The sequence below is a fragment of the Mustela putorius genome, unplaced genomic scaffold, assembly GCF_011764305.1.
Source record: "Mustela putorius furo isolate JIRA1106 unplaced genomic scaffold, ASM1176430v1.1 tig00003834_pilon_pilon_pilon, whole genome shotgun sequence".
In the NCBI taxonomy this organism is placed as follows: domain Eukaryota; kingdom Metazoa; phylum Chordata; class Mammalia; order Carnivora; family Mustelidae; genus Mustela; species Mustela putorius.
Genome location: NW_025421987.1, coordinates 61,713,958 through 61,736,323, shown reverse-complemented (window position 1 = coordinate 61,736,323; position 22,366 = coordinate 61,713,958). Strand labels below are relative to the sequence as shown.

At 44.5% G+C, this 22,366-nt stretch overlaps 2 protein-coding genes across 3 annotated transcripts in view; one reads left to right on the top strand and one right to left on the bottom strand.

The window, feature by feature from the left end:
* The window catches only part of RSRC1 (arginine and serine rich coiled-coil 1), a 430,058-nt gene extending 427,262 nt beyond the window's left edge, over positions 1 to 2,796 (bottom strand). Inside the window, exon 1 of the mRNA XM_045088558.1 lies at positions 2,684 to 2,796. The gene's annotated coding sequence lies outside the window, so the exon portion shown is untranslated. The remainder of the gene's footprint in view (positions 1 to 2,683) is intronic.
* Positions 2,423 to 12,912, top strand: SHOX2 (short stature homeobox 2). 2 transcript variants are annotated; one of them, XM_004755686.3, is made up of 5 exons: positions 2,423 to 2,957; positions 5,820 to 6,028; positions 8,438 to 8,495; positions 8,801 to 8,889; positions 10,418 to 12,912. In XM_004755686.3, the coding sequence occupies exons 1-5, from the start codon at positions 2,609 to 2,611 to the stop codon at positions 10,709 to 10,711; spliced, it is 999 nt and encodes a 332-aa protein (XP_004755743.2). In that variant the 5' UTR covers positions 2,423 to 2,608; the 3' UTR covers positions 10,712 to 12,912. The 2 variants fall into 2 exon arrangements, with proteins under 2 accessions (XP_004755743.2, XP_044944492.1); XM_045088557.1 differs by having other exon boundaries at positions 2,424 to 2,957; positions 10,454 to 12,912.
* Positions 12,913 to 22,366: the final 9,454 nt, after the last annotated feature.

The window sequence follows — 22,366 nt, the reverse complement described above, 5'->3', positions numbered from 1 at the left end:
TCTTTGAGCACCACATCTATTTAGCTGACCCCATTCCTGGTCATTCTGCTAAATAACCTGAAAGATGGATTTTCATAAAGGATTAAAGTTTTATGGTTATTCTCTGATAATATCAGAATTGAAGTGGTTACAAGTAGGAAACCAAGACTAAGTGTAAAATCATGTTTCTAAATTCATAACTTTGAAAAATGTGAGTATGTGAGTCTCTTTTGTAGTGTGATAAAATAGAAGCAAGCACTCATATAACTCATTAATACCTAAAAGCTATTGCTACTGGAAACAAAGATTTTAATTATTTCCGCTAAATACAGCACTAAATGTTTTAAGAAGAACAAAGGACAACTTCAGAATTCAAAAGAAAAAAAAGACAAAGTAACATTCCTAAAAAGTATGATTTTCATTTTCCTTAAATGCACTTAAATGTGAACATTTTAATCTGAAGAGTAGTATATATAGAATGACAAAGGTACATATAGCCTCTATTTTTATATATTCTAGAACCACTGATGATATAATTGTTTTCTCTTTTTACAAATGATTCAGATTGTTTTGATGATAGATTTCAAATTATCTGTTCATGCCTCAATCGAAGGGCAGAAGTATACCTAACACATTTCTGTAACTGCTTTTATTTTTCCTGAGAGTATCAGATCCAAGAAAATGAACTACTTACATTTAACATCAGAAGAAAATGTCCCCCAAACCACACTTGGAAAGATATATTTGTTTGTAGGCTAGAGTAATTATCTTTCCTATGTAAATATTCTTGTGTGAGATATATACATGGCCACACCGTCACTGCAAGCTTTGCCCTACACAGGACAAATGACTCAGTAATATAGATGTTCCTTCCATATAACAAACTATTTCGATGAAAATAGTCCAGGAATAGAATTTTAAATTGTGGCTTTGACAGGGAGAGAGAGAGAGACCTTTCTCCCGGTGACTCTCTTTTTGAATAGTCCATGATTTAAAAAAAAAAAAAATAGATGGGGCATAAACTTAACATGAATTTTTTTTCAAACTCAAAGAGGGATAATAATTCACTTTTCAAGATTAGGAAATCAACTAGAATGTTTCTGAGGATGCTGAAGAATACCTCCTCTAGTTAATTGTGGGAGGGGTCCGGGTTCAGGGAGTCGTAAGGGAAAAGGGATCAGGATCCTGAGACCTCAAAGAGGGAACGAAGTCAAACTGTCCTTGACCAGGCGCTAAAGAAACACTTTAAAATGGAATCTGTCAGGGAACAGCTGCTCGGGAAATGTGTTAAATAGACTGGCCCATACGAGTTGGGTTTGTCTGTAGAGGTGTCGGCCTGGGCTCCAGTGCACGAGTAGTGGGGTGAATCACAAACTCCCCTGGGCGGGGAGCTTAGTGAAGACCCAAGCTCAGCTCTGGCCGCGAGCTGGGAAGCCCCTTAAGGAGCCGCGCAGGTCTGGAAAGCTGTAAAGGACCCTGACTCTGAGCAGGTTTGTGAACCCAGGTTGCCGAGCTGTGTGGGTTGATGTGCAGGATGTAGGTTTGGGACACAGAGCTAGGATACGGAACTGGGGTGCGGGCACCTAATACAGGTCAAGGAAGCCTGGCAGCAAGGCGGGGAGGAGCAGTTGCGCGGCACCCTGACGCGGTGCGAGGTTGTGGGGTCGAATGCCCAGTCCGGATACCCGACTGTCTCCCGCAGCCGCGCACTTGTCAGTTTCCTCTTGGCCACGCCCCGGCGGAGTAGGTCCAGGTCCCCAGTGTTTAACTGAATCGTGACACCAACGCAAAATCCACGCCTAATTAAATTAATTAGGGATTCTCGTCAATCCTGGATTAATGGCCAAGAGCACAGGCGGCCGAGGCTATCTGAAAACCGGGACGGCCTGGGACCGGCTTCCTTTTCCCGCCCCCTCCCGTCCCCTTCTCTGCCCTCCCACTCCTTCTCCAGCCTGCCTGGACTCCAGCCTCAATCAATCTCAATCTCTCTCTCTCTCTTTCTCTTTCTCTCTCTCTCTCTCCACCCCCCCTCTTTCTCTCTCTCTCTCTCTCTCCCTCCCTCCCAACCCCCCCCCCCAGGTAGTGGTGCGGGTGCTTCCCCAGGAAGGGGCTCCCTCGGAGTTGCGAAGGGGAGGTAATTTACTCAGAACAAGGGGCCGCCTTTGCGAAGTATAAATAGTGAGACTTCAAGCGCAGCATTGCTATCAGATCTGAACTCTCCGCAGGAAGAATTGTCAAAGATCTTAACATTGAACAAGCGCGCTCCGGCAGGGAAGCATCAGTTCCCATTTCCCTCCTGCGGCCCCCGCCCCTTCCCCTCTCCTCCTTCTCCTCCTCCTCCTCCTCCTCCTCCTCCTCCTCCTTTTCTTCCTCCTCCTTCTCTTCTTCCTCCTCCTCCTCTTCCTCCTCCTCTTCTTACTTCTTTTTCTCCTACTTCTCCTCCTCTTTCTTCTTTCTTCTCTTCTTTTTTTTCTTCTTCTTCTTCCTCCTCCTCCAGCTCCTCCCCCACCCCCTGCCCCATTGATGTGTTATTATTGGGGGGGTTGGAGCAGTAAAAAAAGAAGAAGGAAAAAAAGAGCGGGGCTCGGCTGGGAGAGGTTGAGCGCGGGGCTGACCGGCTTCGGCGGCGATGGAAGAACTTACGGCGTTCGTCTCTAAGTCTTTTGACCAGAAAGTGAAGGAGAAGAAGGAGGCTATCACGTACCGAGAAGTGCTGGAGAGCGGGCCGCTGCGCGGGACCAAGGAGCCGACGGGCTGCGCCGAGCCGGGCCGAGACGATCGCAGCAGCCCGGCAGTCCGGGCGGCCGGCGGAGGCGGCGGCGGAGGAGGAGGCGGAGGCGGAGGCGGAGGAGGCGGAGGAGGTGCAGGAGGAGGAGGAGCAGGCGGAGGAGCTGGAGGAGGGCGCTCTCCCGTCCGGGAGCTGGACATGGGCGCCGCTGAGAGAAGCAGAGAGCCTGGCAGCCCGCGGCTCACCGAGGGTAACGGCCTAAAACCCCAGCCGCGATTCCCCTTCCCGCCTTCCAGACTCCTCTCAGGCAAAAGAGGACTCCGAGGCCCAGCGGGGAGAGGGGCGGGACGCGGAGAGGGCCCTTGGACCCCAGCTTTGGAAGCTAGAGTGATGAAGGGTGGGAGTCCGGTGGTGTGCACGGTCGTGGGTGGGGTCCGAGTGTTTGTGAAGACGGGGGGCGTGGGGTTTGCGCGCGCCCTTTTCAGATGCTCCGGCTTTGCCGGTTCCACTGTAGCGCGTTTCACCAGCCGGAGGATGGGCCGGCAGCCCAGACGGCCAGCGGGCGGATGGGGAAGTTCGCTGGGCCCGGCTGCGGCGGGGGTGCTGACAGCAGCGGGGCCAGGCGGCGGGATTATGGTTATCATCTAGCGCCGAGTTTGCGGGAGCCCCTTTCCTAGGCCTGAGAAAGAAAGAAAAAGACAGGAAGGAGAGAGGGGAGAGAGCGATTTCACTCTTGGGTCGCCCCAGGGTTTCCGGCCGCGGCTAAGATGCACTCGAAGTCCACGAAGATCCTGGCTTCTTGGATCTTGGAGGTCAAAACTTCTCATTCTCTTTGAGCTATTAAGATCGAACAGTGCCAAGGCAGTCTAGACTGTTCTCTCGGGAGACACGTTAAGCTCCCTTTTTTGGTGGGTTTTTCCATATTTACACAATTCCATTGCTGTTTCGAATCCTTTAGTACTCTGGTTTTTTGGGAGGGGGGTGTGTGTGAGGAATCCTTTGGTGCCAGCAAAGTGTTAGGAAATGGCTTTATCTAGATGGTGGAGCGTCCTGTACCAATTCAAAAGAGTTCAACAATAAAATTAATTTGGCACTTGGTGCCTGCAGTAACTGGTGTGCTGCCATATTTTTCCAATTAGGAAAATATGTGACATGCGTAGAATCACATATTTAAGCAAGCAATTAAGTTGTTTATAACACGGTCTGTTCCTGTTTAGGCCAATAAATGAAATTTGGGGGCAAAATAGAGATTATATTAAGTCTATTAATCAAGTGGAAATGAGGACATCTTTCTCTTTGAAGCTCCGAAAGTTTGAAAGGCATCCACTGTAAATGACATGAAATAGACAAAGCCTTCTCAACCCTTAAGTAGAATCTGAAGGGTGTGCTTTCATATTTAAATTTCATTACAATATCAGTGGAAATATTTTATTAACTTGGCTGAATGTTAGCTCTAATGTTATCCGCTTCCTCTCCCGTGGAAGGACGAATGTCCATAAAACGAACTCTGAGTACAAGAAATGCAGGCAACACTTAAGATCATGGTAGCTAGACTGCTAGACTGGGCTGGGATCTAGAGGCTCTTCTTCTCCCAGACCAGGCAGCAGGCCCTCCTAAATTTGGAAAATGGTGGCACAGCTGACAGGCGGCCAGTGCAGCCTCCCAGGCGTGAGTCCGCTACTCCAGGCCCAGGGTACACCAGCCCACCGCATCGCGCGGTTAGGGTCTGAACCCGGGCAGACACAGTCCTGGGATTGTGGATTTCCAAGCTCAGGACAAGTATTAATTTCTCTGCAGGCTGGTTCTTCCCGAAATGATTTTTAACACCCATGCTGATCGGGATCCTGGGCTAGGAAGAATTGCAAATAGCCTCGACTATCCAAACTCAGCTTTGACACCTTATAAAAAAAACCCAAGGCTCCGACACAGGCGCAGAGGATGAAGGATCCAGAGGGCAGCTTATGTTGATATGGGCTCCCCTGATCACTGCCCTTTGGCCTAAATATATATCCCTCGGGTGACTCTGTATGCTCACACTCTCAGAGCTCCCGTTTTTAAGGGAGAAGGAAGGACAGTAAAGTAGCAACGGATGTGTGCAAACCCAGAGCAGAAAAAAAAATGCATATTTTATTAAACAACGGAGCTGCTAGATGAATGAAAAGGCTTTGCGCAACCAATAGAAACCAAGGATCACTAATGTTCTGCTTGAACCTGTTGATCTCTGTGGGTTTAAGCATTTAGGGTCGAGTCTGCCTTTCCAGTGGGGCGGGAGAAGGAGAAAACTGAGGCAGCGGTCTGTTTCGCGCGCCTCGCGAAGCTAGTTATCTCCGCTCTCGCCTTTTGGCCTGGCGTGAGCCGCAAGCCCTTCAGGCAGCCAACATGGCGTGGGTGCCTCTGCTCAGGCACCCAGTGTCCGGCATGGGGGGTAGGGACTGCTTGGCCGCCAGTGGTCCTCCGCAGGGTTAGGCTTGAGCCCTGGGTCAGCACCGAAAGCCCGGAGATGCGGCTCCCAGTGCCGCTCAACACCCGGGTCTTGTTCCGCCGCTGCGACCCTTGGGCCCAATTGTTCCCAAATTAGAGCAGCAAGTTTAGAGAAACAGAGAGCCAGCGACGGTCGGAGCAGGCCTGAGAATAGCCCAGCATCCTGGGAGTAGCCGGTGAGAAGCCGGTGCTTGGCCTCGCCGCGCCCTTCTGCCCGGACCGGATTCTGTGTCTGGCCGGGCGCGGCGCTCTTGATTCCGTGCCTGCGAGGGAGAGGGTGAGTGCGAGAGAGGTTGAGTGGAATGGATTTGGTGTTCGCGGGGGAGGGCTGGGGATGGTGGAGCGGACAGTGAGGAGGTGAGTTGAGGCTACAGTTGCGAAGGGGTGAGTGGGTGAATAGCTGGGGGCAGGCGGTCGCCCAGAGTTGATCTTCTCGCGTCTCCAGAATCCTCTTCCTCAGGACAGGGTGAGGGACTAGACAGGAACTCCGGGAGGGGGCAGGATCCTCCATCATTTTGTAGACAAATCTAGTAGCAGGATTTGCTGTGTTGTTTTTGTACGTACGTGTGTGTGTGTGTGTGTGTTGTGCGCACATGGACATATGCGTGGCTTATTTGTGGTGCCCCTCCAGTGTCCCCAGAGTTGAAGGATCGCAAGGAGGATGCAAAAGGGATGGAAGACGAAGGCCAGACCAAAATCAAGCAGAGGCGAAGTCGGACCAATTTCACTCTGGAACAACTCAACGAACTGGAGAGGCTTTTCGATGAGACCCACTACCCAGACGCTTTCATGCGCGAGGAACTGAGCCAAAGGCTGGGACTGTCCGAAGCCCGAGTGCAGGTATCCAGCTGTGAGGAGGTCAAGGCAGGGCGCGGAGAGTGGAGGAGGGGCACGCGTGGGGTTAGAGAGGCCGCTTGGGAGACACACACGGAGGGCGCAGGTTCAAGAATCTGGAGTGAGGTGAGAAGGGATGAGATATCTTTACTAGAGGTCTTATTTTCCAAAGTAAATCTTAGTCTTGTAGCCTACCCTCCACCCCATCCCAACATATGTTCCCAGCAGAAGAAAGCTGTGCTGGGCTTGCTCCCAGAGTTTCTATAAACCACAACCACCCCCCCGCCCTCCTCGCCTTACGGATGCCTTTAATGTGGTTTAATCCTAATGGGCCTACTTTTATAAGCCTTAAAAAAAAAAATCCCACAGAAAACGTTTTATCTTCTGGATGCCTTAAAAGTTACAACGAATATTTTGTTCGCCTGAGTTGGTTTTCCTTGAGGGCCTGCTCCGGGGTCTAGGGTTGCCAAGCGGATATGCCAATTAGGTTTATAGATGTACAGACTATAAAGAAAATTAGCAACTGTTAAGTGTGGAAATTTACAGTTTGCCGTTAGCAGTCGATCTCAAACTGTGTGTAAAACAGTGGAGACAGAAATGCATTTTGGTCACTCTTTGTTCCCTCACTTAACCAAGACAGCAAACCTGAACCGACAGAACTTGATTTTAAAACAACTTACATATCTTAATATTGGCATTCCCAGAGTCCAACACCCAACAAGTGCCATATGTGATGAAGTTAGAATTGGAGCAGGTTTCTTGTTTTTTGTTTTTTCACTGGTTGTGGGGGTGGAAGTAATGGCAATAGGCTTTGGGGGCATTCAAGGTAGAAAATTAATACACACATGGATACATATCCTTCTGCTTTTATGGAGAAAACATTTAAGTGTTCAGACTGTATTTCCGCTCAAATAATAAAATAGAAGAAAATGATGGTCATTATTTGTTTGAACACATGGAGCAGTTTTAGGCCTGAACATCTGCAGCTGTTATAAAGTATCACTGTAACAGATACTCCCGGGGTCTCTGGGTGAAGAGACCACCATCTGCAGCAAACTATGCAATTCTTATGGGGCTTCCCGCATCTTGTAATAGGATCAGGACAAAAACAGAGCAGTCACGTTGAAGGGAAAAAGTAATAATAGGCTGCCTTGGTCATCACAGCCGTCAATAGAAGGCTCTGCTCTTCCTTTTTAAGCCTCTGCTGCTTTGCTGTGTGTACTCAAATCTCTAGAGGCTCAGCAACCCCTTAAAGACATGATGATAATTATTACAGTTATGAGCATTAGTATCTCAGTTCCAACTCTTCTAGGGGAAAAAAGAGGCAAGAAGCCTCAGGCCATGTGAGTTACACAAAGGATGCCACCCTGGCATGAAATCTACCCTTCTATTACACTAAATGGCAGGGGAATTTTTGAAGATTTATATTGACTATGACACTTGCTTTCAAAAACAAGAAAAAGCTCTGAAGCAGTATTTTTCTTTTATAGTTTTTTTCAAACCTTAATTTGTGAATCAGTCAATATGCTGTATTATTGGAACATAATGCTGTATGATTGGAGTGTAAAAACAAGCTTTGTATGAATTTTTAAAAATCTGTCATACTGCCTCTGAAAGTTGGCAAGTGTATTTAAGAAGGTAATATGTGGGAGAAGACAGTATCCAGAGTGACTTGATTCATACCTTCCCCTTCTCACAGAATATTGTCTTTTTTTTTTCCCTCATAAGAAGTGAACTTTATTGCTGGTCTTCATTTTTTCATACTTTTATTTAAATTTTAGGGTTATTTTCTACTACCCTAACCGTAAGCAGTGGATTTTTTCTGTAGAAGCGAATTAGATTATCATGATAATGACACAATTATTCTGCTACTGTGTTACACTCTACTGCACAGAGGAACAGAGAAATTCTAAACTTCTTTGTAGTGAGGCTTTTATGGCACTAATTACCTCTTCCCCCACTCTTATCCACCCCCCCCCCCAAACAGAGTCACTATTTGCTTTGGTGTTTGGTTTTTCTTGAAGATGAAGCTAATTAATATTACAGGCTATTAATGAGCACATTCTTCTCAGGTCTTACTGGGCAAACATCTAAACCCATTATCACTTTAGTATCAGGTATCAGGGAGAGTTTTAGGCCTTGGGGACTCTATAATGTAGAAAGATGAAACCAGGACTAATAGTAATTTATCAAGAAACAATTTATCTTGCAAAAGACTATGAAATTCTTTTTTGTCATTCATTTACATTATTTGACTTTGGAAATTGAGAGTGTTTTTTATAATTCAAATATCGCTTGCTATATCTCTGAATCCTTGCCTAAAATACTAATTTTTTTTTCAGTATACTCTGGTAATTAAAGAAATATGTTTGAGTTCATAAAATCTAGATTTTATTTTATTTTTCCAATTTGTAGGTTTGGTTTCAAAATCGAAGAGCAAAATGTAGAAAACAAGAAAATCAACTCCATAAAGGTATGCTTCTCAAAGAACATCTGATATTCTAAGTAAAAAGAGAACTGGGTAATATTGTTATACAAAGTCAGAAAGAAACTCAGAAAGATAATCATGTTCTCTATTTAAAATCTGCCTGAAAGCAGTTAATGAGAGTACTAAAGTACGGGAGTACATTTATTTTCATTATGGCAACTGTTTAGGAAGATAACAGTCCAATTCCAAAGGAGTTTGTTCTATTTTGGTATTGTTCGCAACTCTGGGAAACAATGCTGGAAATATTAAACTCACATTATTGTGTTTTATCCCCCCCCCCTTTTTTACAGGTGTTCTCATAGGGGCTGCCAGCCAGTTTGAAGCTTGTAGAGTTGCACCCTATGTCAATGTAGGTGCTTTAAGGATGCCATTTCAGCAGGCAAGTATAGCCCAGTTTCAACCAGTTTTCAACTGTAAAAAGACCTGGATGTTTGCTTGAATTGTTGAGCATACCCTCTCTGAGTCCTAGTGTTGGTGTCCTTGCAGTTGAAGAATAATTTTGAGATGATATAGTAAATCTACTCCCCTTTAAAAACCTATAAAATGTCAGGGGCCTACATGCCTAGTCCTTTCTGTTCTCATGGGAAACCTGCAGAGGCCTGAGGCCAGCAACTGGTCCTTTAAAAATGCACTAAAGATTGCACTTGGGGAGAGGAAGGAAAAGCCTTTTGATTAAGATTTTGTCAGATCCAATACAGAGGTTAGTCCTAAGGTGTTTTCTAAGGCAACTTTCTAAATATTTTTCTAGGTATTTCCTTTCCCTTAGTCACAATAAATGTCTCGGACAAAAGAAAAGTAAATAAATAAAAGTACTTCCAACTCAGACTTGATTTTTAAAAGCTGTCTCTGCAAACAAAGCTTCATCTCTAGTAGAGAGAGAAGCCTTGGTCTTCCTAGGGATGCCCTGCCTCTGCAATCCCTTTCTTAGGCATAAAGAAACCTTTAAGACTACATTTTAAAAGGACAGCCTGCAGCAATGATTTAATCCTGGGAAATCCCAGTGCTCTATACGCCCCTGCTTTCCCAGCCTTAGGGCTCAATCCTTACCAACCAGCGCCTGACCTTCCCCTTCCTCAGTCGGGACCCCTGCTTGGTAGGGCTGTGAAGTCAAGAATTAGCTCTCAGTTGGCAACACCCTGGACTGGGGAGACATCTGGGTGTACCCATGTATTGATGGTTACTGTTAGGGAGATCTTAGCTCTCTTGACACTGCAGGATTCTAGCTTACATCCTGATGCTAGGCTTTTGAAGCAAGAGAGAATGATTGGAGAGAGAGTGGGGTCTTAAAAGGAGACCCTTACTACTCAGAAAGTGATCTGCAGGCCTGCAGCACCAGCACCACCTGGGAGATTGTTAGAAATGCAGAATCTCAGGTCCCAATGCAGACCTTCTGAAGTAGAATCTGCATTTTTAAGAAGATCTGCTTTATAACAAGGGTAACTGTTATAGCAGTAAAGGTTAGAAGTACTAACAATTGTGCCAGTTGTGATGAAGATGCAATATTTTCCCCGGGTGACAGGGAAAAGTTTTATAGTTTGCTTGCTATTACTTCAGTGCTTTAATGGATAAGAGCTGTATGATGGCATCAAGAGAGCCTTTCCAAATTACTTTGTAATTTTGAGGAGGGCGATGTTTTAACACAATAGCAGTGTTGCCCTCTGATGGGCCCAGCTCCCGAGGGGGCAGCCACATTCCTGCAGACAGGAGTCCCCCAGGGCCCAGGGAGGTAAGACGTGCTGAAGGAGCTGCAGAGACTCTGGCGCACCGGAGTATCCCCGCAGCGCCCCAGATTCAGTAACAAACTGAGAAGGTCAGCCAAACTCCCCTTTCCTGTCCCCAGCCCCAGCCTTCCCCCTCACCAAGCTGGACGCCGTTAATGCTCTGTTTCTATTCTGTTGTCACCCTAGGATAGTCATTGCAACGTGACGCCCTTGTCCTTTCAGGTTCAGGCGCAGCTGCAGCTGGACAGCGCCGTGGCGCACGCGCACCACCACCTGCACCCGCACCTGGCCGCGCACGCGCCCTATATGATGTTCCCGGCGCCGCCCTTCGGACTGCCGCTGGCCACCCTGGCGGCGGACTCAGCCTCCGCCGCCTCTGTGGTGGCTGCCGCCGCCGCAGCCAAGACCACCAGCAAGAACTCCAGCATCGCGGATCTCAGACTGAAAGCCAAAAAGCACGCTGCCGCCCTGGGTCTGTGACGCCAACGCCAGTGCCAGCGCCAAATTCGCGCCCCCAGCGCGGCGCGCACCCTGCAAACCCTCCGTGCCCCGCTGCTTTCCGTTTAACCCCTCCGGACCTCCGGAACCGACCCTTTTTCCGCCCCGCTGATCGCCCTTTGCCACCTTCCACATACGAGACTCGGAGGGCGAGACTCCGCGCCGGACCTTGAATCCCCCTAGGCGCACCAGCTCTGTGGCTCCTGACCATAAACTTACCCAAGGGCGTAGAATTTGGCTTCAGACGGGCAAGTTTTCGGGAAGTCTGGAGAGAGACTGAACAAGGGAGCGCTGGGACACGGGAGTGTGGCTCACGGCAAAGCTGCAACGATGGACTCTTGCGTAGAAGTAAAAATCCAGTTAATAAAAAATGAGCAAAAAAAAAAAAAAAAAAAAAAAAGTAGAAAAGATAAACCAGAAAGAAAAAGGAGGAAGGGAACTAAACTTATTGCTATTTGACAGAAGTTGAAATCGGAGAAAGAACCAAGGAACAAAAACAAATTTTAAAAATTAAAGTATTTTATACATTTAAAAATATGGGAGAATAACCCGGACGAATCTCGAGAGAATGGGGTGTGGGGGGGGGGTACCAACTTAAAGTGTATGTTTTTTTTAATGGGCTAAAAACCGCAAAACAGAAGGAAGAGGTATACTTATTTAAATAATTAAGATTTTAAAAAGTGCGCAGCTGGGAAGTTCACAGGTTTTGAAACTGACCTTTTTCTGCGAAGTTCACTTTAATACAAGAAATTTGATAAGAGAGGCGGGCCTCCTTTTACGTTGAATCAGATGCTTTGAGTTAAAAACCACCACGTATGGAAGAGTAAGAAGAGGGAAGACAGTACAAAAACGAGGAGAAGAAAAAAATGACATTAATACAAAAAAATGTTATCACAGACTGATTTCTCTGAGAAATTATTATGGCAGCACTGTCCAGACTGCTGACAGTAAATTCCGGTTTTGCATGTTACTAGTATTCCATTGATGGTGTCTCCCTGCTCCCTGCTTTACTCACATGCACTTACTCCATTTTTATCTTCAGTGTGAAAAACAATACCAAAAGCATCTGGAAATTGATATATATCAAATCTATAATTTTTGCCCTGTCTTTGATCCTGTTGGACAAAAGAAAAAGGTTGGAAGGGAAACAATTTATACTCTGTCCCAAGAAGACGGAGGCTGGCAGAAAATGTGGGGAAAGGAAAAAGAAAAGAAGACCAAATGAAATAATAAAGGTACAGAGCCTCAGAGGGCTCCTGGCGCATAGTAGGCGCTCAATCAATGTTAGTCCCCGCCCCTCCCTCCTTCCTTCTATTCCCTCCTGCTGATTTCCTGATGTCCTATGTGGGAACCTTGTTTTTTTCCCCCTCTCTATCCTGTCACACTCACCTTAAATAATATCCAACTAGATACAGGCAGTAGGTTTGTGTAAAATATGTTGATACACACAAACAAAGTTTATTTTGGCTATAATGTGTGAACTGATGGTTGACTTACAACATTTGCATTTTATCTCACAAAGGTGTATATTCAAGTAAAATTTTTTTGTTTGTTTCAATTCATGTAACTATTTAAACTGGGATACCCTGGACTAAGCAATCTGTATCCCAATCACTAGAAAGCCTCCTTAGTTGTTTTTTTTTTTTTCTTCCTCCTAATTTACAAGAAAGAGGAAAAGCTCTTTTAACTGAACTTTGGTATGCGGTTGAGCTTTGTAACTATTTGTTCTCCATGAAAACAAAGTTATTTATATTTGCCATATTTTTTCTAGTGTATTAAGTTATTTTAAACAGAAGAAGATGTTGTTATTTCATGACGTGTTGTTGGTACAAAATGTTTCGATTTCACCTCTGTTAAACCTTTTAAATAAGTGCCAAGTTATTAATTGAAGACACTTTGCGATCAATTGAATGAAAATAGTATTGTTTCATTTGATGGGGTTCGCGTCATCTTTGTTCCTGTTACTATTAAACTCTCCGGGATAGTCTTTCCTTCTTCCTTTTTGATTAATGTGTACCATCTCTCGAATACATCAACTTAGAAAAGCGCTTGCTTCTGCTTCTGCGTGCAGCTCTTAAGGGGCCGTGAGAATGGTGTTGTGGCTCTCGATATCGCTGAGCGCAACCTGCACCCACTTTTTATCTGCCCAGCATAGGAACCGGATTGATTTTACACCAAACCAATAAAGGAACAGGTAATATGTAAAATAATATAAAATGGACTCCCTAAGGCACACTCTCATTCTTCATTCTGCTGCACTTTCACCTTTGAAGTTTTTCGGGGAGCAGCTTGAGGAGAAAGGGAAGAGGGATCACAGGGTGCGAAATCTACCTGGGTTAATCGAGGCATAATGGACACTCGACCCCAGGTCGACCACCCTCCCCAAGCAAGGGATGAAGGTTTGGGAGTGGGTAAAAGCCGCGGAAAGGAACCGGGGCTCTGGGAAGGGCGAATCTTCCACCTCCCCTCTCCAATTCAGCACTTTGGCCCATGTAGATTTTTCGTTGGTTAAATCTAGGAAAAGGTAGAAGCAAGGGCCCTACTTAGGAAAAGCCGGGTCCTAGCCTAGCGGTCCTTAGAATACCGAGGATCCTCTCCCTCCCGCCCGTCTCCCCTGCCCCCTACTCCCGGAAGAAACCTCCAGTAAAACCCGAAAGCGTTGCCTGTTTAAGTGTGGGTCGAGACTGCGAAGACGCGGCCCCGGACCTTCCCTACCCGCGAGCGTTCTGGGGATGCGGGCCTCCCCCGCGAAGATCAAGGGTTTCCCCAGTGTCCCTTGGGGCTCCCTTTGGGCCGGAGGGCGCCTAGTGGACACCTCCCACCCCTTCGACAAAGCCTGACGTTTTCCATTAGCGCTCCGGTCTTCCCCACCCGGCCTTCTCCCGGGTTGAGCTCGCACACTCGAAGCTGTTCCTCTGAGTAGACGTGGGTGATATCTTTATATTTATCTTTTTTAGCTTTCAAAGACCACTGAATAGGACTTGGGCCGTATTCAGCGTCCAGGCCTTGCAAGTCTCCTAGTTGACAAGTTGACAGGTCTCTTAGCAGTCCTTATTTTTCGTAGTAAACATCAGCTTAGGGGTGGGGTGCACCTTGAATCCGCCGCGCCAAGCCCGCCGCCTTGGCCGGGAGGCCTCTGGCGCGTTCCCATCGGCGCCCGGCCCGAGGGTCCGAACACGCAGGCTCCCTGCCCCAAGCCTAGTGGAGGCCCCCAGGCTAATTCGGACATTTCTACGGGCACCCCAACGGAGGTCGGAGGTCACGGGAGAACTTGGACCCTGGGGAGTTAGATATTCCGTCCTGGGTCCAGCCTGAGGCACGGTCGACGCGAAGCCCAGCCTGTCCTCGCAGCTTAGCTTGGGGGAAGCTTGAGGTCAAAGGAAGCAAGTACATCTGGGCCCTGGCAGGCGAGGCCCAGGGGACCAGGACGGGGGCGCGGCAGCACTGCCTAGGTCGTCCCGGGACTTTCCCGGCCGCAGGAGCGAGGTGGGCTGGGCGCGGCAACAGCGGGGGCCGGGGTGGGGGGAGCATTGGACGCCGGGGAGCCTGCGGAGGCGGCCAGGCCGGGCGAGAAAGGCCAAAGTTTTTTGGCCCGGACGGCGGTACTAGAGCTGGGCGCGGCCTGTGGGACCCACGCGTCGGGGGTGTCCGCTCTCCCGAGACTCAGCGAGGGCCGAGGCCCCCATTCCCGGCGGGTCGAGGCCGCGTCCCTCCGGCCCGGCCTCCCACTCACGCTCTCCCTGGGTTTTCCCCCAGCGCCGCCACCCAAACTCGCCCGCAGGCGCCTGGGTGTGTGTGGGGGACGTTCCAAACCCAGGGTTTCCAAAGCCACACTGAGAAAGGGTCCGAAGAAGTCTTCGCTTTAAATTCTAATAAGGGCCAACATGCACGTCGTTTTGGTAGGAACTCAATAATTGTAATAAATAATTAATAGAGATTTCGCCACTCCACCCCCCCCCCCACCCCCGACCCTTCAAGGTGTGCAAAACCTTCCTGAGCTACAAAATCCCTGATTTTTTTCCCTGGGGGGTAAACCGAGTTAAAAGAGATTATTCAAGACATCATCCTTAGTATTAAGGACCTTAAGATACTGGAAGGCCCGGTAGGATCGGAGGCCTTTGCTTGAATCTGAATTGATAAATATCTATTTTGAGTTTTTCCCTACACTGATAACTTTGTAGATCCTCAGATGGTAATACTTTAGTATAACCCAGTGCTCAAATTTCGGAACTATTTTGATTTCTGAAAAATGCCCTTTTGGCTTCAGTGACATGGATCCTGTTATTTTTTCACAAATCAGTTTACATCATAAATTGCAAACATTTGCAATAAGATCTCAAGATTGTTTATTCTGTGTAACCTCAAGCACTTGACTATGTTAAACACTAGTACAGAAACTCTGTGAAATCAGTTTAATGTGTGTGAGGGAATTAAAGGATCACTCCTTTTCGTCACATAAACAAAGCATTTAAGATTGTTTTCATTGTCAGTCTCCCAATTTTTAAACAGTCTTACAAGTGACTATTAATTTTAGAGTTGTTCTGTGTGAAAATAATTACTGAAGTTATATCCTGCTTTAATTAAATGTTTCTGGGCAGAAGAAAATGGTATTCCACATTGGGAAGTGAGTGATTGTTTTTAGTGTTACATTATTTTAAATTATTTTAGTTCAAATGTAAATAAAGTGTGCTAAATTTCAATGGGGAAAAAAGTCTGAAATGGTTTCTTAAAGTGCCATTAGAACAGTTAGTCAGAGTGCATTAAAGGAACATCGCAAACCCAGAAATAATAAATATGTCATTGTAATGAGAGTGTTAACTTATGGATAATTTATTCAAGGTAGTTTCTACATTTCAGATGGAATCTCTTATTATGACCTGCCTGAGTACTCTGATGCTTGTTCTTCAAAATCTAATTTATATAGGCTCAGAATATACATAATTCATAACTCCTGTTGATATATGTATACACACCCCGAATTTTAACCTTTACAATATGTTTGCATGTTTACTAGCATGTTTTCAAGCTGACTGAAATAAAAACATAAAAAGTGTTAAACATCATATTGAAAGCAAGTGCTTGTCCTATGTGTGGAGGAAAAAGTGGAGGAAAATTAAAAATTAAAAAGGATTAGATAATTCTCAAACTCAGATATAGAGTGAACACTGAAATATTTCAAACAGGGAACATTCTTATATAAGAAATAAGAAAATCTCCAAGAAAGACAGATGTGAGCTTATAACACTTCTGATGCTGAGGCACTCCTTTCATGTCTCTAATTCATAGAACAAAAAATCCTCAAGTCTTGGGGTATTTTGTTTTGGGTATTTTATGTGTCAGTCAAGGTAACCATTGCATATGCCTTCAGTACAGGAAAATTTAGTATAGTACTTACACGGAGTTCTATTGGCATGAAGAAAGCTTTTAGAATATAATCAAATAAATCACATAGGGAGGAGTAAACACACATTTCCCCCCTTGTTGAACAACCACTCACATGTCCTGAGCAGGGATCTTTGCAGATTCTTATTCAGGCAGAATAGTGTGGAATAAGTTAAAGGCACAGACTCTGGAGCCAGACTTTCTGGATTCAAACCTCAGAGCTGCCACTTAATAATTTTGTGAGTTTGAATGAATTATTCTCTCTGTGCCTCAGTTTCCTCATCTGTAAAATGGGGATAAAGCAGCATCTGTTTCATGGGATGGGTGTTAGGAGGATTAGATGAGTTAGTATATGGGAAGCCCTATGAACAGTGCCTTGTACACATATATTTAAGCAATATATGATATTTATCTTAATAAAAACATCAATAAGCCTTAATTATTGTAATAAAACCTTAGAGGAACAAAATAAAGAAGTGCAGTGCAAGGAACGACTACTTTTTTATTGTGGCCAGAGGAAAACATTATTAGTTTGTGATTCTAGCTAATTGCTTAACCTCTGCCAGCCTCATCTGGAAGCTGTGGCAAATGTCACGATGTAGTTAGGGGTCTTATCCATAAGAGCAATTATAGGTTGTGGGGTGCTATTTACATGACAGATAGCATTGTTACTCTGCCATGTACAGCTAATAAGGTGAACTATCAAGCATGACACTTGCCCTCAAGGGGCTTACCATCCAGGGGGAGACAGTTTATAGCTACATATGATGGTGCTAGGAAACATGTGCTAGGTGCTCTTCCTTAAAGGCATTCAGTCATATTATGTGCATCTGAACGGCCGTACGGCACATGTGGGGCCTGTTGTCCTGTTTTTGGAAATGGAATCTTTCTTGGAAATGAGTAGCCTTATAAAGGAATGATGGGGCGACACCCAGAGGTTAAAAAACACACTTTGTTAGAATTAAATGCATACCATATGTTGCCATGGTTTGTGTTCCGTAAGCCCATCTGTGTTTTCTTAGGCTGTCCGTGTTTGCAGAGCATTAGCAGCAAAATGCCAAAAGATGCAAAGGCAGCTTACCAACAAAAATGAGCAATTGAGTCCTAGTTACAGATTCAATGAAGAGGGACTTCTTCCTGAGACCTAAATTTAGATACATCATTTACACTTGCCTCATACATATTTTATATAATATCTTGTAGGAGCTCAGAGCACTTTTTTACACATCTTCATTTGGAAGTCAGTGTGATGTCATTGGTATATGACTAATCTTTAGAGGCAGAATTTCTTGAGTTCAACTCTCAACTTTATCACCAATTAATTAGATCTGAAGTTTCAGGTAATTTCTTAGCTCCCTAGAGCCTGTGCTCTCTTCATGTTCTGTACCATACATCTCGCAGGTTGTTGTAAGGATCAAATAAAATAAGATGGGTAAAGTGTCTGGCGTAGGTAGGTTTTCCACTAATGTATTTCTCTTCTATACTTCTAGTACTTTTCTTTCAAATTATTGTCACAGAGGATTTTGAACTCACCTGTCTGTGCTTAGAAACAGTTTTGGAAACTATTGGAGGCGGTATGCATATTTATTTCAGTTCCTTGTTATGGATGAATATTGAGCATCTGAGTATATGTTGTGTGGCCTGAAGTTTGGGATAAAACTTTCTTAAAATCTTGCAGAACTCTTTTCAGATAGATTTTTTGAAGGACTATAACTTTAGATCTACCCCTTTGTATAATAGAGAAGGTTCTTCTTCCCTGTTAACTCAAGGGCATTCCTAATACAAAGATTACACAGATTCTCTGACTTTCAGTCCTCTATATTCTGGAATGTCAGCATACAAATTGAGACCTGGCATTAACTCTCTAGTCACTTTGATATTAGATTGATTGTCTTTCTGTTTGCTTATTTATTGAGTACATTTTTTATGCTTCCGTGCTAAGGAAGAAGAAAATAAACTACCTTTAAAAATGATTTCAAAATCTATCAAGCTATCCAAATTTTCAATACTCATCTTACATTGTGTTTTGTATTACATTTAATGGCATTAGTGGTTTAAAATGTAATTACTTGTGGGCAATATATTTATTTATTGAAATTCTCGCTTGTCAGCAGTTGTATTTCTTTTGAGGCTTACATAGTTCTCTTAAAACTTGGTCTTGCCCAATGTTCATTTAAAAGGGTTCAGGAGGGGCGCCTAGGTGGCTCAGTGGGCTAAAGCTTCTGCCTTCGGCTCAGGTCATAATCTCAGGCTCCTAAGGTCAAGCCCTGCATCAGGCTCTCTGCTCAGCAGGGAGCCTGCTCCCCCACCCTCTCTCTGCCTCACTCTCTGCCTACTTATGATCTCTCTCTGTCAAATAAATAAATAAATAAAATCTTAACAAAATAAAGATAAAAGGGTTCAGGACCCTCTCTGAGGGAGTTTTAGGTCTAGACCTCCTTCCAAAACTTTTTAGATAGGTGGAACTAGCCATCAAAGGAAGGCTTGGAAAGAGAGTCAGGTCCTGTCCTCCAATTGTTGTGGGAGTAGATAGATTTGGAAGTGTGATAGACAGAATAAAGCCCCCCCCCCAAAAAAATCTGCATCCTAATCCCTATTACACACACACTGTTACACACAGTTACACACACTGTTACACACACACACACGTGTGTGTGTATATATATATGTGTGTGTGTATGTGTGTGTTGAATATATATATATATATATATATATATATATAATATGGCAAAGGGAAATTAACGTTACAGTGGAATTAAGGTTGCTAATCAGCTGACTTTAGAATAGGGAGATTATCCTGGACTATTCAAGTGGGCCCATTATGCTTAAAAAAGTTTTTGGAAGTGGAAGTGAGAGGCTAAAACAGAGACTCAGAGAGAGCTAGGAGCTATTTGTATGTATAAAAGCCTCTGGTCAATTTTTAATGCCAGGGGGTCTTCTGAGCCTGTTCAGTAGCAAGAGTCCTGCAAAACTCAAGGCTGGGATGCTTTGCCAAACCCTAAAATATGCTCTCACTCAGGCACACAGATCTTCATATGCCTTTCAGCAGAGTCCCCCATATATCTCTCTTATTATTATAAAATGGAGCCTATAGAGGCAATCTGCAAAATTATGTATATTCCTCTATGGAAAGTTAGTCAGCAGTGAAAATCTCTGTCTTGCTTCATTCTCCTTTGTCATCTGCTTGCTATTATTTACTTTCTTTCTTTTTTTCTTTTTTTTTTTTTTAGTATCCAATGTAGAGAAAAGGACTATTAGTTTCAAGCTCTGAAGCTTGCTGAAGTTTGCTAATGCACTGAAAGGGAACAGCCTGAGCAATTTGAGCTTGTCTGTCAAGTTGGTCAAGGTGGAGAGTAATGTGGTCTGGGGTTCCCAGAGCCCATTGGACCTTTGACCTTTTCTGTTGAGACTATTGATCTAGGTTAATAGTCAGTACCCGTTGTGCTGTTGGAGGAGTTGTGTGCCTGTGTGGGTGATTTCTCATTGAGTACAAATGAGGCTCTGACTAACTCAGAGGGTAATTGGTCCTTTTTGTAGTTTTCCAAGATCAGGGTGGAGAATTAGAATAGATGGGTCCTGACAGGCAGGGGAAGATTCATTTGCGGGATGTTTGCAGTTGTATCAGTGACAAAGCAGTGGATCTGGGCATAGAGCTGATTCTGCCTTTCATGCCATGAACAAACCTCACCAGAGAGCAGTCCATGGAATCAAGTGGGGTTAGAAATTGCTGGATAACGTGATAACTTCTGAGGTTAGTGAAGCAATGAGGTGGGTTTAGCTTGGTTTCACTTACTCTACCCCCTGTTCTCCCCACCACCCTCATATTTTTCATCCCGTCTAATTGGGATGTGTAGCAGGTCAGTGGGCTGAATAAATAAAGAAGCTTGGTTATACTTTTTGACTGAAATATAGGTTATAGAACAGGAAGAAAATTCTTCTAAATAGTGTCAATTCCCATGACTGTCTCCTTACTAGCTCTTCGCTACTTGGAGGAGAAATTTTTCTTTTTCCACTCACTCTGGGAAAAACATTCATGTCTTTGTCTTGAGCAGCTTCCCACCTCTTCCAGCTCATCCTTCAAGGATCTTCCACTCTTTCAAGTTACTCATTCTAGAATTCTAGCTGCACACAACTCATTGATTCATTCACTCATCAGATACTTATTAACAGCCTACTGTATGCCTTGAACTCTTTCCCCCCTTTCTACTTTAACTTGTCAGACTATTCTTTTCTGATTTCCCCTTGGAGTCTAACATCGTTGAAGGCAGTAGCAGTTGAAAGGGAGGGAAGGGTGTGCTTGGCACAGGATGGGGATGGGATGTGGGACAAGTGATAAGTGCTAGAAAGACTAAAGAAAAAGAGGTGAGTAGTTTGGCTAAATTTAGGAGACCTTTACTCCACCAAACCCTCCATATACCATATGCTTCAACACCTGCTTTAGTGAAGAATAATCTTGGAGTGATTTGGGATGCTATATACATATAATTCCTAAACATTCTTTTAAATCTTAAGGAGAAGTCCAGGTACAGTTAAAGTTCAAAGTATTCAATAAACATTTAAGCACTGAATGTAGGCTTGTCACTGATAGTTCATGAGAGATAGGAAGATACAAATGGTCAGGGGAGGTAGGGCATCTTGGTAGTATCTGTAAAGTGGGGAGGACAGGTATGCTTTGCATGGGGCAGTGGGCAGCATCCAGTATGGAGACACATACTCCTGGGGTGTGCATTCAGGAAAGCCATAGACTGAGACTTAAATTTTCTTCTTAAAAAAGACAAATAAGGGGCGCCTGGGTGGCTCAGTGGGTTAAGCCGCTGCCTTCGGCTCAGGTCATGATCTCAGGGTCCTGGGATCGAGTCCCGCATCGGGCTCTCTGCTCAGCAGGGAGCCTGCTTCCCTCTCTCTCTCTCTGCCTGCCTCTCCGACTACTTGTGATTTCTCTCTGTCAAATAAATAAATAAAATCTTTAAAAAAAAAGAGAGAGAAATAATATCTGGCAGAACTCTAATTTTCTTTCCTATATTAGGTCTTTGTACTAACATCATATAATACATAATTAGAACAAATGCTTACCTTCTTGAATATATTCACTACTTCCCCCCTCTTTTTCCTCTTTTCTTCCTTCTGATTTTGTTTCCTTTTGTGGTTTATGTAAGTCATTTCCTGATGCCCTTCTAATATATCCAAATCTAAATATTTTGTTTCTATTTATCTCTTCTGAGTTGTCACATCTGGATATGTGTGGCTACAAATTGCATGCCTTTACCTTCCAAATTTTCTTTTTATTCTTATCTGTTAGGATTCGCTCATATTGCTGTACGTTGCTATAATTCATTTGACTGCTGTGTAATATTCCACTGAGTTCATATACCAGTGTCTGCATTTGCTCTAACAATGATGGACATTTGGGTTATTTCTAGGTTTATATAGAATGTACTTAAAGTCATGGGCCTGGATGTAATCACCAAAAAAACTGAGTAAAGGGAAGATAATCAGAAATTGAGCCCTGAAGTACTCCACTATGAAGAGGCTGGGGAGAAGAGTAGAAACCAGCAAATGGAGACTGAGCATGAACGCCCAACAAGGTAAGAAGAAGAGAGTCCAGGGTCTTGGGAGCCCAGTGCAAAAAGGGCATTGAGGGAGAGGAAGTGAAGGCTGAGCACTGGCCATTGTACAGGTCATTGGTGACCTTGATAGGGAAGATTGGGTGAGGAAGTCAATGCCCTTAGAGAAGAATGCAAAAAACCTCTAATTCTTCTGAGATTCTAGTTTCTCCTTCCTCAAGTCCATTAATTATTTTCCTAAAATGAAGATCAGATCATGTCACTCCCTGACTTATTTGGGGGAGCTCCACACTGCCTAGAGAATGAAGTTCAGACTCTTCAGTATGACATTTAGTCTGACCTTCTACTATTTTTTTCAGTCTCTTCTTCTGAAGCTACTCCACCACTTACTCTCTGTTCTCATTGGAGCTTCCATTGGTTCCTGAATATTATACTGGTGTCAGAATTAGGCTTCTGCCAGAATGCCCCTCTCCAGATCCCCTTTGCACTATCATAGAATTTTGAGCATATAGCTACCAGAGCTTTGTTACACTGCAGTGTAATTTCTGTGATTGCCTCCTCCAATCAGAATGTGAGAATCTTAGTTCTCTGAGGGTGGTTTTAATTTTTACAACAAGCCAAAGGCTGTTTGGCATTAAGTCTGATGAAGAAGCTGGGGAATATAAATTTTTATTACAAATGAAGTGTAGGA